This window comes from Camelina sativa, chromosome 2 (genome assembly GCF_030686135.1).
Source record: "Camelina sativa cultivar CO46 ecotype springtype chromosome 2, ASM3068613v1".
In the NCBI taxonomy this organism is placed as follows: Eukaryota; Viridiplantae; Streptophyta; class Magnoliopsida; order Brassicales; family Brassicaceae; genus Camelina; species Camelina sativa.
Genome location: NC_141881.1, coordinates 28,396,091 through 28,408,276, shown reverse-complemented (window position 1 = coordinate 28,408,276; position 12,186 = coordinate 28,396,091). Strand labels below are relative to the sequence as shown.

The 12,186-nt window shown below is 32.8% G+C and overlaps 3 protein-coding genes across 6 annotated transcripts; all 3 read left to right on the top strand.

Moving 5' to 3' along the window:
• Window positions 1–166: 166 nt before the first annotated feature.
• On the top strand, window positions 167–2,820 carry LOC104738513 (PLASMODESMATA CALLOSE-BINDING PROTEIN 1). The gene is made up of 4 exons (XM_010458687.3): window positions 167–485; window positions 1,034–1,273; window positions 1,589–1,622; window positions 2,309–2,820. The coding sequence occupies exons 1-4, from the start codon at window positions 434–436 to the stop codon at window positions 2,592–2,594; spliced, it is 612 nt and encodes a 203-aa protein (XP_010456989.1). The 5' UTR covers window positions 167–433; the 3' UTR covers window positions 2,595–2,820.
• A 3,850-nt stretch (window positions 2,821–6,670) lies between these two features.
• LOC104738505 (PHD finger-containing protein 6-like) lies at window positions 6,671–10,268 on the top strand. Of its 4 annotated transcripts, none has more exons than XM_010458672.3 (8): window positions 6,671–6,834; window positions 8,035–8,120; window positions 8,222–8,691; window positions 8,834–8,957; window positions 9,226–9,456; window positions 9,531–9,655; window positions 9,727–9,872; window positions 10,035–10,268. In XM_010458672.3, the coding sequence occupies exons 1-8, from the start codon at window positions 6,832–6,834 to the stop codon at window positions 10,104–10,106; spliced, it is 1,257 nt and encodes a 418-aa protein (XP_010456974.2). In that variant the 5' UTR covers window positions 6,671–6,831; the 3' UTR covers window positions 10,107–10,268. The 4 variants fall into 4 exon arrangements, with proteins under 4 accessions (XP_010456974.2, XP_087328722.1, XP_087328727.1 ...); XM_087472596.1 differs by having other exon boundaries at window positions 6,679–6,783; window positions 8,035–8,127; XM_087472601.1 differs by having other exon boundaries at window positions 6,681–6,783.
• A 245-nt stretch (window positions 10,269–10,513) lies between these two features.
• LOC147949296 (PHD finger-containing protein 4-like) lies at window positions 10,514–11,608 on the top strand. Its single transcript, XM_087472607.1, has 3 exons — window positions 10,514–10,697; window positions 10,797–10,885; window positions 10,996–11,608. The coding sequence occupies exons 1-3, from the start codon at window positions 10,617–10,619 to the stop codon at window positions 11,339–11,341; spliced, it is 516 nt and encodes a 171-aa protein (XP_087328733.1). The 5' UTR covers window positions 10,514–10,616; the 3' UTR covers window positions 11,342–11,608.
• The last annotated feature ends 578 nt before the right edge of the window (window positions 11,609–12,186 follow it).

Sequence of the window (12,186 nt, the reverse complement as noted above, 5' to 3'; positions counted from 1 at the left end):
GCATGAACAAGAAGATTTTATGAAATTCAGCTTTTTTCACCGCCTACAAACACAAAATATGGCTTTTTCAGTTTTAAGTACATACTGTATAAAATTATTTAATACCGAATAATAAATACGATATCTCTTTAATTTAAATATCAAATATACGTACAAAAAAGTCTACACGAGCTAAGTTCTTTAATGATGTATAAAAAAAAAAAAGCACTCAAAAAGGGTTTTGAGAAGAGACAAGAAGACACAGAACAAGTAGCCACTCTCACCTCACCACCCTCTCTAGCTACTTGCTCTCTCTCTCTCTCTCTCTCTCTCTCTCTGTTCTTTTTTCTCTTCTTCTTCTTCTTCTTTCTTGCTCTAGAGATCTCTACTATCTCCATCCTTTTCTCATCCTCTCTCTAGAAAGATAACAGTGACATTTTGTCTGAACGCATCTATGGCTGCTCTGGTGCTTTCACTTCTCCTTCTAGCCATGGCCGGACATTCTAGTAAGAACTTTCCACTCTTACTTCAGATTTCTTTGCTTAATAGTCTTATCTCTTTTTCACTCTTAAGCCTTTTTGGTTCTGGTCTGAAAAAAGGTTCTTGTAGCACTTAAGGGTTTTACTGTTCCTGAGTGTTCTGCCATTGCTAGACAGACTAAAAAAAAATTACCATTATTTTCAACAAAGTATGAAGTATATCATTGTTACTGTTACTTCTCTTATCTTCCTGCTATTTCCTTGATTAAAATTTAATTTTAAGAATGAGAAAAAGTAAGAAACAAGATTTGTCCTCTGCTCAACTCATTTTTAATCTTCCTTTCCTTTTTTCTTATGGATTGAAATATGTTTTTTGCTTGGGAAAAGTTCACAAACTATTAATAGAAATCTTGCTAAGTTAATCTGATCTGCTTGTTTTCTTGATTTTTTAATGGTGATTTCAAGATTTCCCCAAATCTTGTTGGTTTCACATTACATAACCAAGAAGATGCAGTTATCTATATATTTCTTCATCACTTCTAATGTTTGTTTGGCTTTCTTGGTGGTCTCTGTAGGTGCCTCATGGTGTGTGTGTAAAACAGGACTGAGTGATACAGTTCTACAGTCAACCCTAGACTATGCCTGTGGAAATGGAGCAGATTGTAATCCTATTAAACCAAAACAGTCTTGCTTCAACCCTGACAATGTTAGGTCCCATTGCAGCTATGCAGTCAATAGCTTCTTCCAAAAGAAGGGTCAATCTTCTGGCACTTGTGATTTTAAAGGCACTGCCACTCCCACCACCTCCGATCCCAGTTAGTCTCTCTCAACCATATCCTCATTTTGGTATTCAATGTGTTTTAATTAGAACCAGGGGGGGGGGGGGGGGGGGGGGAGCCCAATGATAAAAAGAAACTTGCTTTTTTGGAGTGATTGTTAGGATTCATGTGGTGTTCAAAATTATTGATAGTTACAGAAAGTTGGAGGCTTTTGTTTTTGTCACTATTGGTATTGAAGATTCTGAGACAAAATGGATACGCCAAATACATAATAAAGACTCTATTTATAGCTTCAAGTTTGTGGATAAAAATCAAATATCTTAACATTGTTCTGCGTTTTTGTTTTCACAGGTTATACAGGATGTAGCTTCCCTACTAGTGCCAGGTATGCTTCTGATTCAAATGGCCTTATCAAGAAACTGAAAAAAACAAAACGTTTTGCATTTTTTTTTTGGACCAAAACCAAGAATTTTGATCAACTTTTATTCTATATTTGTGGCAAAGAGAAAAAGTAGATTAAAGTTTTGATTTGGGTCCCAATTTACAACTTTTTTGTTTTTGTTTGCTTTTGTTTTGAAAGAGATAGCATCATTCACATCAGTTTAATATAGAAAACAGCATCATTAATATTACTTATATAGACTAAAGGAAACAGAATAAGTAATGTAATATTGACTCTATTGTGAACAGTCCGAATACTTCTTCTTTGTTTAAGACCCTTTTAACTGGAAGTGTTCAACATGAGCCTAAAAGTACGCAATTTCCTTTATTTCTTTAATCAAACTTTTGATCATATCTATAATCAAATCAAATGCTTTATTGGAATTACAGTTTAAACGCATGATCATGTTTTCTACTGATATGGCCGTATACTCAATGGTACTCTAAACCTTTAGAGTCTTTATAACCCATCAAAGACTCTTGAGTTGTTAGAACTGAGACTTTCTTTTTGTTAGCGTTTCTGAGTATATAATATGAATCTGCTTTAAAGAGCAATATCTTTGGTCATGTTTTGAACTTCATAAGTAGTTGTCTATTGTCTGATATACTCTTATTATGTTCTTCTTCCAGCGGCTCTGGTGGCTCTAGTAGCGGCAGCACCAGCATGTCACCTGGCACATCCAGTCCAAAAAGTAGCTCAACCACCACCACACTTCCTGGAAGTGGTACCAACAGTCCTTATTCAGGGACCTCAACCAATGGAGGTTTTGGAGGCAATAGCACAGGAATCAACACAGGGACAGGGATAAACCCGGATTACACGACAGAAAACAGCGCGTTCTCTCTCAAGAACTCAAGCAAATCGTTCATCTGCCTTCTCTTCTTGATCGCTTCAAGTGTTGCTGTTCTTTCTTGATGCTCTAAGGATGTGTATGTTCTCTGGTTTTGTGGGTGCACTTTAGTTATCGTTTCAAGGACATGGGTCTAGTTTAGTGGTAATCTCTGTCTCTGTGTTATGGGTCTATGTTATGTTTTTGTTGTAAGAAGATTTCAGCTCTTGCTTTTTTACCCGTACCTCTTGACGGTTGTGGTAGATTTGATGCAAGTGAAAAAATTTATATATATGATCTTATCTCCGCTCATATATAATATAATTTTATTAAATTGAAATGAATTAATTTTTGGTCTGAAAAAAACACCAATTTGCTTACTAACCATCATCTATACTATTAAAAGGGAAACATTTTTAATAAGTAGACATAGATTAAGAGATTATTACATGAAATGCAATTTAAAACAGAATAGGGATAAATATAACTCAGAGCCAAACATATACAATTAATAGAAGAACTGTATAAGGTAAACATGTATCCAAACAGACCTGTAATTAGTAGCACAAAAAGGGAAACACGTAAACAACATTTACGACATACAAAAATAATTAGCATTCAAACAAGTAAACAACAATAATTAGCATTCAAAATTTCTAAAATTTGAATCTTAACAGTTACGAATTTAAATATCAACCATATTTGAATTGTTTAGGATATGAGTCATTAGGATCAAATTCAAAATCTTTATAAATATATATCTACTTACCAAATGTGCACACAATATTAATTACTATCACCTAAATTATAGACATTTTCAATTCAAAAATCCTAAATATAGGAACAAAAATAACAATTTTGTTATGAAAATATATAGTATCAATTGCATTTTCCTATTAATGGAACCACTGACCTCCACTATAAATATAACCATCGTTAGAATGGCTACCAACGATGGCAGATCCGTATCATGATGTCAATCTTTTTCAAACCAGTGGGGATATATTGAAGGTCGTTTTATCAGATAAAATAATGAAAAAAATCATCAATTATAAACAATGGTTTGAATTTATAAAGTATTTAGTATGCATACTTCTTTTTGAAGTTTTTCTTAATATGAAACAAATTTATGTTGAATTCTACTTTTTTACAGAGTTCAAAAATTCATTAACTCAAAAAAAAATATGTGAGGCGTTTTTGTTCTATTTTGAACTACTCTTTTAAGGTTTTTATGCTTTTAGTATTCTAATATTTTACATCATTGTTGACAAAATCCTAACCGTTTAACAACAAGATGTGTTGTTTATTTTTATGAAATTATATCTTAAGACTATCATAACTATGAAAAATAGTAATATCTTTAATTAAGATTTGAAAATTTAAATTGATATTTTCATTTTATATATTATTACTGATACATGAAGATACCAATATAGATACCTGGAGGTACTTCCTACCAAAAAATATACGTGAAAATGCCAATATATAAATGATTTTAATATCTTTTTGTCACGCATAATTTTAATATTTTTTGTCACACATGATTATAATATATATATGTATATATATATATATGTTTGCAGGCGGTAAAAAGAACAAATGTTGTTACTACATATAGTGTCAAGGAGAAAAAATATGTAAGGTGAAACGTGAAGGAGTATTGACAAATGACTTTAATTTTCAAGAATATAATTCTGAAGTGATTGATTCTACTTAATATAATTGTATAGTAGATTTGTGTAACCATCCACACATAGCATAGGTATATATGTGTGGTATAAAAAAATCAAAAATGTTTATTAATATATTTTACAAAATTATTTTTAAATTGTAAATTCACTTTTTGTTTATTTTTCATTTAATTTGTGTTATTTAAATTGCGGCAATCAAACAGAACATATTTTAGAGTATTGGTTAAAATTGCATATCCAAACTTATACGAAACCAATAACCAACAATAAAATTTTGGAAATATAATTATCAATTTTAAATAACATAAAGAAATCAATTTTAATTCGATTGCATAAATATAGAACTAAACATACCAAGTCTTTTTTTGGAGCAAAAAGAACTATCTTACCAACTAAAACGAAAAAACCTATCATACCAACATAATTACCATAATTGTGTTAGTGCATAAGGATAAGTTTTGTTAGTAAATACTAATGAATAAATATCAAAATTAAAGGGGAATAGTTTCACTTCTTTTCACACATGAATATATAAAAGTTTTAGTATATCAAAACATAAAATAATATCTTATCAAATCTCTTATGACATATTTTATAGATAATTTTTTAAATTGAAATACATGTTACCCACGGGTTTTGCAAATTCAACACGGCAAATACAAAACATTGCTCATGTGATTTTTGGGTGACAAGTAAAAAAATAGCAAAACTATTACAAAGTAAGTCTATCAGTGTAGGTTTGTCACGCTATACAATTTAGGTTATCAAGTTTATGAATTTTAATCATTATGGCAGATTTTATCTAATTTGATAGATAATTTTGAGAAATATAAAGAAAATTTGTATAATGTCCACTAATTTGTAAAAGTTAAATATCCAAACAAAAAGTACATGAAGTATGAATATCACATCCAAATCTTCTACCTATTTCTTTATATGTTAGACTAAAATATACAATCTCAAATGGATAAAGTATTTTTAAAATTACAGTTATGAAATAGAATAAACATGGCATATATGAGTCGTGACGGTTTTTCTGTCCAGATATAAACATTTTAAATTCGTACAACTTTTTTAATTGTAGTTGTTTATACTTTTCGTCTAAAAAAACAAAACATATATAATCATTCTTTTCGTCTAAAAAATAATAACATATCAAATGTTATATTGATAAGAGTTTAGATTATAAATGTTACTAATATCCCGCACATACGTAAATATTGCAAACCGGATAATAATCTTAATTTTTGAAATCAACCCCGCACGTACGTGCGGGTCCGAATCTAGTAGTACTTTAAATCCAACGTCATAAATTACGTGTATTCGACTAATGGTGCTTTAACATCGTTCATTCGTTCTAATGTCATTTTTTCTTGAGATTCGAAAGTAAAAACGTAGAGATCTCAATCCATGGGTGTGCCATACACTAACAAAAAAATTGTATCTAGCATCAGACATCAGTTAATATAGCATCATAAAACCATAACACTAAACTAGAATAACTATTAGCGGCATTATATATTGGTGCGTTTGCTGACTTGTTTTGAGCCAATCAAAAGTAAAACTGTAAAAAGTGGTACTAATTACTACTAGTATTATTAGTACAAGATTATTATGAGTTTACAACAGTTAAGCCATCCATGTACTATTATAGACTAAACGTTTTCAACATCAATAATAAAATGATGCTACCATAATTTCGATCAGAGAATCAATATACATTTGAGGTCTGTTGGATATATGTTCAACTGTAAAATAAATTCGATGCTTTTTAATCGTAAAACTTGAAATGTTATAAATTTAAAAGTAGTCACTAGACCTAACACAAAGCACTGGTTATGGTCAGTTGGTCACTATTGTAACTTTGGTTCCCCTTGCGTTTCGTCGTTATGCATCAGTCTGTATATTCCGTAGATATGCGCACCAGTATGTTCTTTGTCACCATCCCAACTCTGTTAAAAAAGTGATTTGGTTTTTTTTACTTTTTGGTCAACTATGTGATGATGTGGTGTTAAGAGATATACTTGTATCTTTGTTTATTTATTTTTTTGCTGTCTGTAATATGAGAAGAACTATTTTCACTGATGTAATATTTTTAAGTGTCTATGACTCATACAACACATATCTATATTATAATTTTTTACTGTGCAACCAATATATTTAATTTTTTGAAGCTGTCAATCACAAATGAAAAGACATTTTGGTAAATAAATTCAAAAGTTGTAACCTATGGAGGTAGCCAAAATAGTGATTTAAGTTGAGAGGTAGTAAAGACTGACGAAGACATTCGTCCATAGGAGTGCAGAATAGGCTATGATGGGTTGACGACAAAAAAAGAGAAGAGAATAGGTTAGGGGTTATTATGAAGATTTTAAGAAATTGAGGGTCTTTTTAAAAATGAAGTTAGAGAATGGACAGATATTGCAATTTTCGTTTTTTAAAACATTTCTTCTTCCGTGTGATGACTCTTTATCACTCTCTCTCTCTCTCTCTTGCTGGTCCCTCAAGCTCCCACCTCTCCCCACATTTCTTCTCCATTCTCTCTCTAAACCCATTTCTTTCCACCAAAAATCGAAACTTTCCGGTGAGTTTTTAACATTAGAGCTTCGTAAGACTCAAAGCATAGCGTAGTATGGTATGTAGCAGCACCGTCTCTGTTTTTTATTTTTTTTATCCATCGTCTGCTCCGTCTTCGTTCTTGATTTTTTTTTTCATTACCATTGTTGCTCCTTTAGTTCCGTAATTCACAAGCAAGGGTGTTATAGATCTTTATCTGGGGATTTTCTGAAAGTTTGGTTCTTCACTGGACCAACTGATTTTTCTGGTGTATCTACATTTTGCTATCACGCGTTTGGCAACTGTACTAAAATGGGTTTTGGGGGATGTGTAGGGTTTTTAATCTAGGGTTTCCTTTTTTGGGAAATCTTTTGCTGAATATGGAATGTAAATGAGAATCCTTGGCTTTCGGAGGTTACTTGTCTTCGATTTTGCTTTTGTTAAAGGTTGCTAATTTTTTTCCTCAACGGGGAGATTAGTGTTGTAAGATGTTCCTTTTGAAATGAGTTCTGGCTTGGTCAAGTATAATCATAACCTGAGTTGCAATATGTTAACTGTACTGTGTTGATCAATGATTTTTTCCTTTTTTGATTCCCCTGTGTATTGATTTTTTTTTGTTCTGAGTGAGCTTTCCTTTCTTGTTTGAAATACTCAGATTTGATTTCCTGTGCGTGTATATATAAGTTAAGATTTTGTTTTTTGACATGTGTTATAGCTGGATCGAATCTCTTTGATGAGTTGCAAAATCATATTGGCGTTACTCTTAAATAAAAAAGATTTCCTTTTTGAGTCTCTTGTTTGAAATACTCGAATCAGTCTTGTACATGCTTATACATCACATTTGGCCACTGATCCGAGCAACTTGCTTATCTTTGATGAGTTGCAAAATCATCTTTGCTTTACACTCTTTATCAATGATTTTCTTATTGGTCGAAGCATTATATTATATCTCCTTTAAACGACGAACAGTGCACCTACTTTAGAAGTGTTGAGGGATCAAGAGTTAGTCCTAAACGGTAGTTAGTTAACAAAGAACAATAGGGTTGGAAAAATGTCTGCATACCCATATCGTTATGCCTTTTATATGGCTCCTGATCTCTGTCTTTAGGTTGTATGTATGTATCATTTGTATGGCTTTACTAGTTACTACACTTTTCTATTGCTTTTCAAAAATTCCATGTTTGAGTATGTGGGATCCCTTGAGTAACTAAATATTTTGGTTTGCTTCCCAAGCTGGTATTTACTTGCTGATGATTCTCTTTTACTGCAACTATTGTAGAAGTCAATTTGTGAAACATGTGGACATCGAGGATGGAAGGAGTTACTTGTAACTTGCTCGCAATGCCGTATAGCCTGTGAACACCGGTGAGAAGTAATATCATATCTTATAAGTTTGCTTATGTAGTCAAATGAATATTTTGATTGTCTGTCACTAATTCCCTTTCAATTTTATCTCTGTTTTCCAGTTATTGCATGCGGGGAAATTCATTTGAGACCTCAATACATTTTGTCTGTGGTGATTGTTCGATGAGACCTGTTCAAAACAAACCTACTTCAGGTTCTATCAAAGCAGTACCTAGAAGTATTAGGAATAAAGTGCGGGTGGAATCCTCAAATCCAGTTCCCAAATGGAAGAAAATTCCTGAATCATCAAAGATGAAGTTGATTTCACCAGACGAAGTCAGAAAACTTTCATGTGGAGGCAATAAATCAGTTTTTAAAGTACCAAGACCAGTTTCAGCTCGTTCTGCAATGGGCTTAGCAAAAGAAACTGCTTGGTTTCCAAGAGCTAGGAGGTTTAATTCTTCAGTGGCGGCTCACAAAACCAATTCAACCCTCCGTCCACCTAAAAAGGTTGAGCCTCTTAGTCCGCGTACTCCACAGATCCGTCCAGGATTCATAAGACAATCTTCTAAGGCACAAGCAGTAGTAGAAGGTGGTGTCTTTTGCTTCTTCTCTTTATGGCTTTTCTTAATTATCTATGTCCTTTTTAAAAGGCCTAATATTCCACACTTCTTTTACTCGGAAGACTAAAACACATATCTTAGCTGATTTTAAAACTTTTTTGGCTTTTCAAGGATTAAAATCGAAAGTTGGTGATGGAGCTAAATATCACGGTTCCAACGAGATATGCCGATCAATCTTATCAGATAAATTGTTGCAATTACTTCCATATCGTCCAGCTTTGCAGCCCACTTGGAAGTAAGTTACTGATCACTCCAAACAATATGTCCTCTTGTGCTACTAAATATGTTTTATGCTACAATCAGATCTCTTACTAATTTCACAATTTCCATGGGATATATATGCACATTACCCTTTTCTTTCACTCATTGTGCTTAGCCTTATCTGCATTCTTAAAAAGGAAATCTCTTTAGTTTCTTTAGCATGAGGCTGTGTTACATTGCTTAAAAGCCTGAAACTGAAGATGTGCATGTTTTATAATTTTCTCTTTCTGCCACTATACCAGGGGACGCATTATGGACTCTGGTACACCATCTGAATTTAATGGCGAGTTCTTAGCTCAACCGGCATCTAAAGTCCGTCCAAAGGCCTACAGACTGTCAAAGGGGATTCCTGTCGTACTCAATGTCAAATTGGTTCCTATAGGCAATCTTCTGAGTGGTTTGTTTGTGAACAGAAACCCTGGGCTTTCAGATGTCGATATGTACATTTTTCCATATGACAAGAACACAAAAAGGTACAAATGGCTCTTTTTCTACAAAGGGCAAGCTTCATGTTCATTAGTTATCACAAAACATACTATTCTTGCAGGTTTACCGAGGAACGTGATTATCTCTTTGAGGCCATGAGGACTCGCAATGCCATGATCAAAATTAACATTAATGGCACACCACTGTTGATATTCTCTTCAAAACTACTGGACAAGTCCTCCCAGGGTAAGCCTAATGTATTCTTGCAGATTTGTCACTGACTTCAAGAATGAATAAAACCCGTTTTGTGTTTGCAGCTATCATCAAGATGCAGAAGAAAACAAATAACTTTCTTTGGGGAATTTTTCTCCTGACAAAGAAGTCTTTAGCACTTCTTCCAGGAACTTCCAGTCAAACTGCTCAACGTTTTGATGATGGAGATGTGGTTGACAATGACTCTGAAGTAGGTTATTTCCTTCTTTTGCTTAATCTAAGACCCTTCCAGTTAGTAGATTCAGTTTGGTTATAGAGCTTCATCATCATAGCTTTAATAGTAAGTCTCCAAGTGAGATTGTTCTCGTCTCTGATGTTATGTATTTTTTTTCATTGCCTCTGGTGGAATCAGCCTTTATTCAGACATACCAACCACCGGAGTTCTGGGAAGCAATTGCAACGTCATTACAAGGAGAGGGATTGATTCAATGCGAGTGTCGAGTGGCTTAAAGAAATTGTTATATAGATTAATCTCTGCTTGTGTGTCTATTGTGGTGTAAGAAGCAAAGATTTCAGCTCTTGACTCATGTGTTACCTTTTTTTTTTACCTCCTGCAAGTATAAATAAAGAAGGTTATATTTGTTAATATTTTTCCATTGACGGTAAATGGTAAACTTTATTCATAGACAGAGTTATTCCCAAACTTATTCTATAAACAAAAGCATGAAATTTGACTATTTAAACAAAAAAGATACACATATAAATACGGATTTTCATTTTCCATGTATATCTGTAATTTGATTAATCAATACTACCACAGATTCTGCTGCGAACTTGTAATTTGAACTTGGCTTTCGTATATAAATAAAGCAAGATTCAAGTTTGGGTTTCAAGCACAAAAGAGGAAAACAAAAACTGTTTCTTCTAACTCAAGAAAACGATAAAAACCTGGTTTCAGTCAACGCCATTGAAGAAACCCCTTTGATCGATAACAATGGACGCCGTCGAAAGTGGATATGAGGCTGGATCAGAAGCTTCACAAACTTCTTCAGGGTCAGAGATAAGCCTTACCGAGGTAAAACGCTAAACCCAAATTGCATTTTCTATTCGATACGTAGCAAGATTCAGAGAATGCCGTTTCCTAATTCGTAATCTTTAATTTTGCTACGTATAGAGAAAGAAGCCTTGTGAGATTTGCGGTAGTAATGCCGACGACGATCAGATAATGACATGTTTCATCTGCAAAGACACACGAGAGCATACGTAAAGATCAATTCCATTTTTCTTTTTCTCAAAATATTCAAAGGGTTAATTACATTTAACACGAATCTTAGTTTCCATGAATTTTTTGGTTTTTTATGTGTATGTTTCAGTTATTGCTCGAGGGTGATGAAACATCATGTTCCTAGGATGTGGATATGTGATGAGTGTTTTACCTCAGGTCGCGTAGTTGGTACATATTTAAGAAGTGATCGAGTTGTGCCTATTCGTCGTCGTATTGCTCAAATTGCTACATCATCAAGAACTAGTTATCAAGTTGTTGATAGCGAAGTTGTTCATGATCACAACATGACTACATGCGAATCTGGTAATCAAGCTCCACAGGCACATGCCAGTCCAGTGGGTAATGAAGGGTCTTCTTCTCATGTGCCCATGGATACATCTCCATTCAAAATACCAGACTTGAATCTGCCCTCTGATTTCGGTTCTGAGATCTAAATGCTTGCTTATTCAGAGAGGTTTGTGTAGCTTGACCGATGACATGAGAGACATCTATGGATTTAGGGTTTTTTAAAAAAGCTTTTCTTTTTCTTCTTGGGTCATAAGTCATTTTGATTCCGGCTAGCTACTTTGATTGATCGTTGTCATTTTGACTCTTGTTGTGTACATTCTTGTTTGAGTCATGTCTGGCTACTTTGATGAAGCTATGACAACTCCTTTTTGCTGTTACCAAAAAAAAATGATATGTGATATGCTTTGGATAAAGTTTATATATATGTAGGGATATGTGATGCTTTATTTGAATTTTGTCTCACAAGTAGGCCATTTTAGGAAACTTTTGATTTCTTCTTTAAAGATTAAAAGTTTCAATCTTTTTTGCAACAATCTTTTTTAACAAATGTTTTACATACATTAATTATCAATACTTGTTTTTTTTTTTTGTTTATTGACAGCCAATATTTCAAATTAAGAGTAAGAAGACACATAAGTATATTAGAAAACTGTGGTAAAATTACATATCTATATATATAAAGTTGACTTTTCTTTCTTCTCCTTCCTCCACCTTATCACTTTTTATTTTAAATTTTAACAAATTAATCCATATCATCAAAGTAACAAAAAATCTAAAGTTAATGCATCAATTAATTCACTCATTTTTGTAATATTTTTTTTATTAATTAAAAACAATAATGTACAATAATTTAAATTAAAATATAAACCAAAAACAAAATGAAAAAAAAACATACAACCAAAAAAATTATCAAAAAAATATGAATAGAGATTACATAAATATAAAATTAGATATATCATAACATATAATAATTGTGTACATATTTGTAATA

Excerpts from the sequence above, each read along its gene's own strand:
- LOC104738513 (XM_010458687.3), top strand. The coding sequence starts at position 434 with ATGGCTGCTCTGGTGCTTTCACTTCTCCTTCTAGCCATGGCCGGACAT. Across the intron at positions 486-1,033 it reads AGCCATGGCCGGACATTCTA|GTGCCTCATGGTGTGTGTGT; the intron begins GTAAGAACTTTC and ends TGGTCTCTGTAG. Across the intron at positions 1,623-2,308 it reads AGCTTCCCTACTAGTGCCAG|CGGCTCTGGTGGCTCTAGTA; the intron begins GTATGCTTCTGA and ends TTCTTCTTCCAG.
- LOC104738505 (XM_010458672.3), top strand. Across the intron at positions 8,121-8,221 it reads CGTATAGCCTGTGAACACCG|TTATTGCATGCGGGGAAATT; the intron begins GTGAGAAGTAAT and ends TCTGTTTTCCAG. Across the intron at positions 9,656-9,726 it reads ACTGGACAAGTCCTCCCAGG|CTATCATCAAGATGCAGAAG; the intron begins GTAAGCCTAATG and ends TTGTGTTTGCAG.
- LOC147949296 (XM_087472607.1), top strand. The coding sequence starts at position 10,617 with ATGGACGCCGTCGAAAGTGGATATGAGGCTGGATCAGAAGCTTCACAA. Across the intron at positions 10,698-10,796 it reads CAGAGATAAGCCTTACCGAG|AGAAAGAAGCCTTGTGAGAT; the intron begins GTAAAACGCTAA and ends TGCTACGTATAG. Across the intron at positions 10,886-10,995 it reads AAAGACACACGAGAGCATAC|TTATTGCTCGAGGGTGATGA; the intron begins GTAAAGATCAAT and ends TGTATGTTTCAG.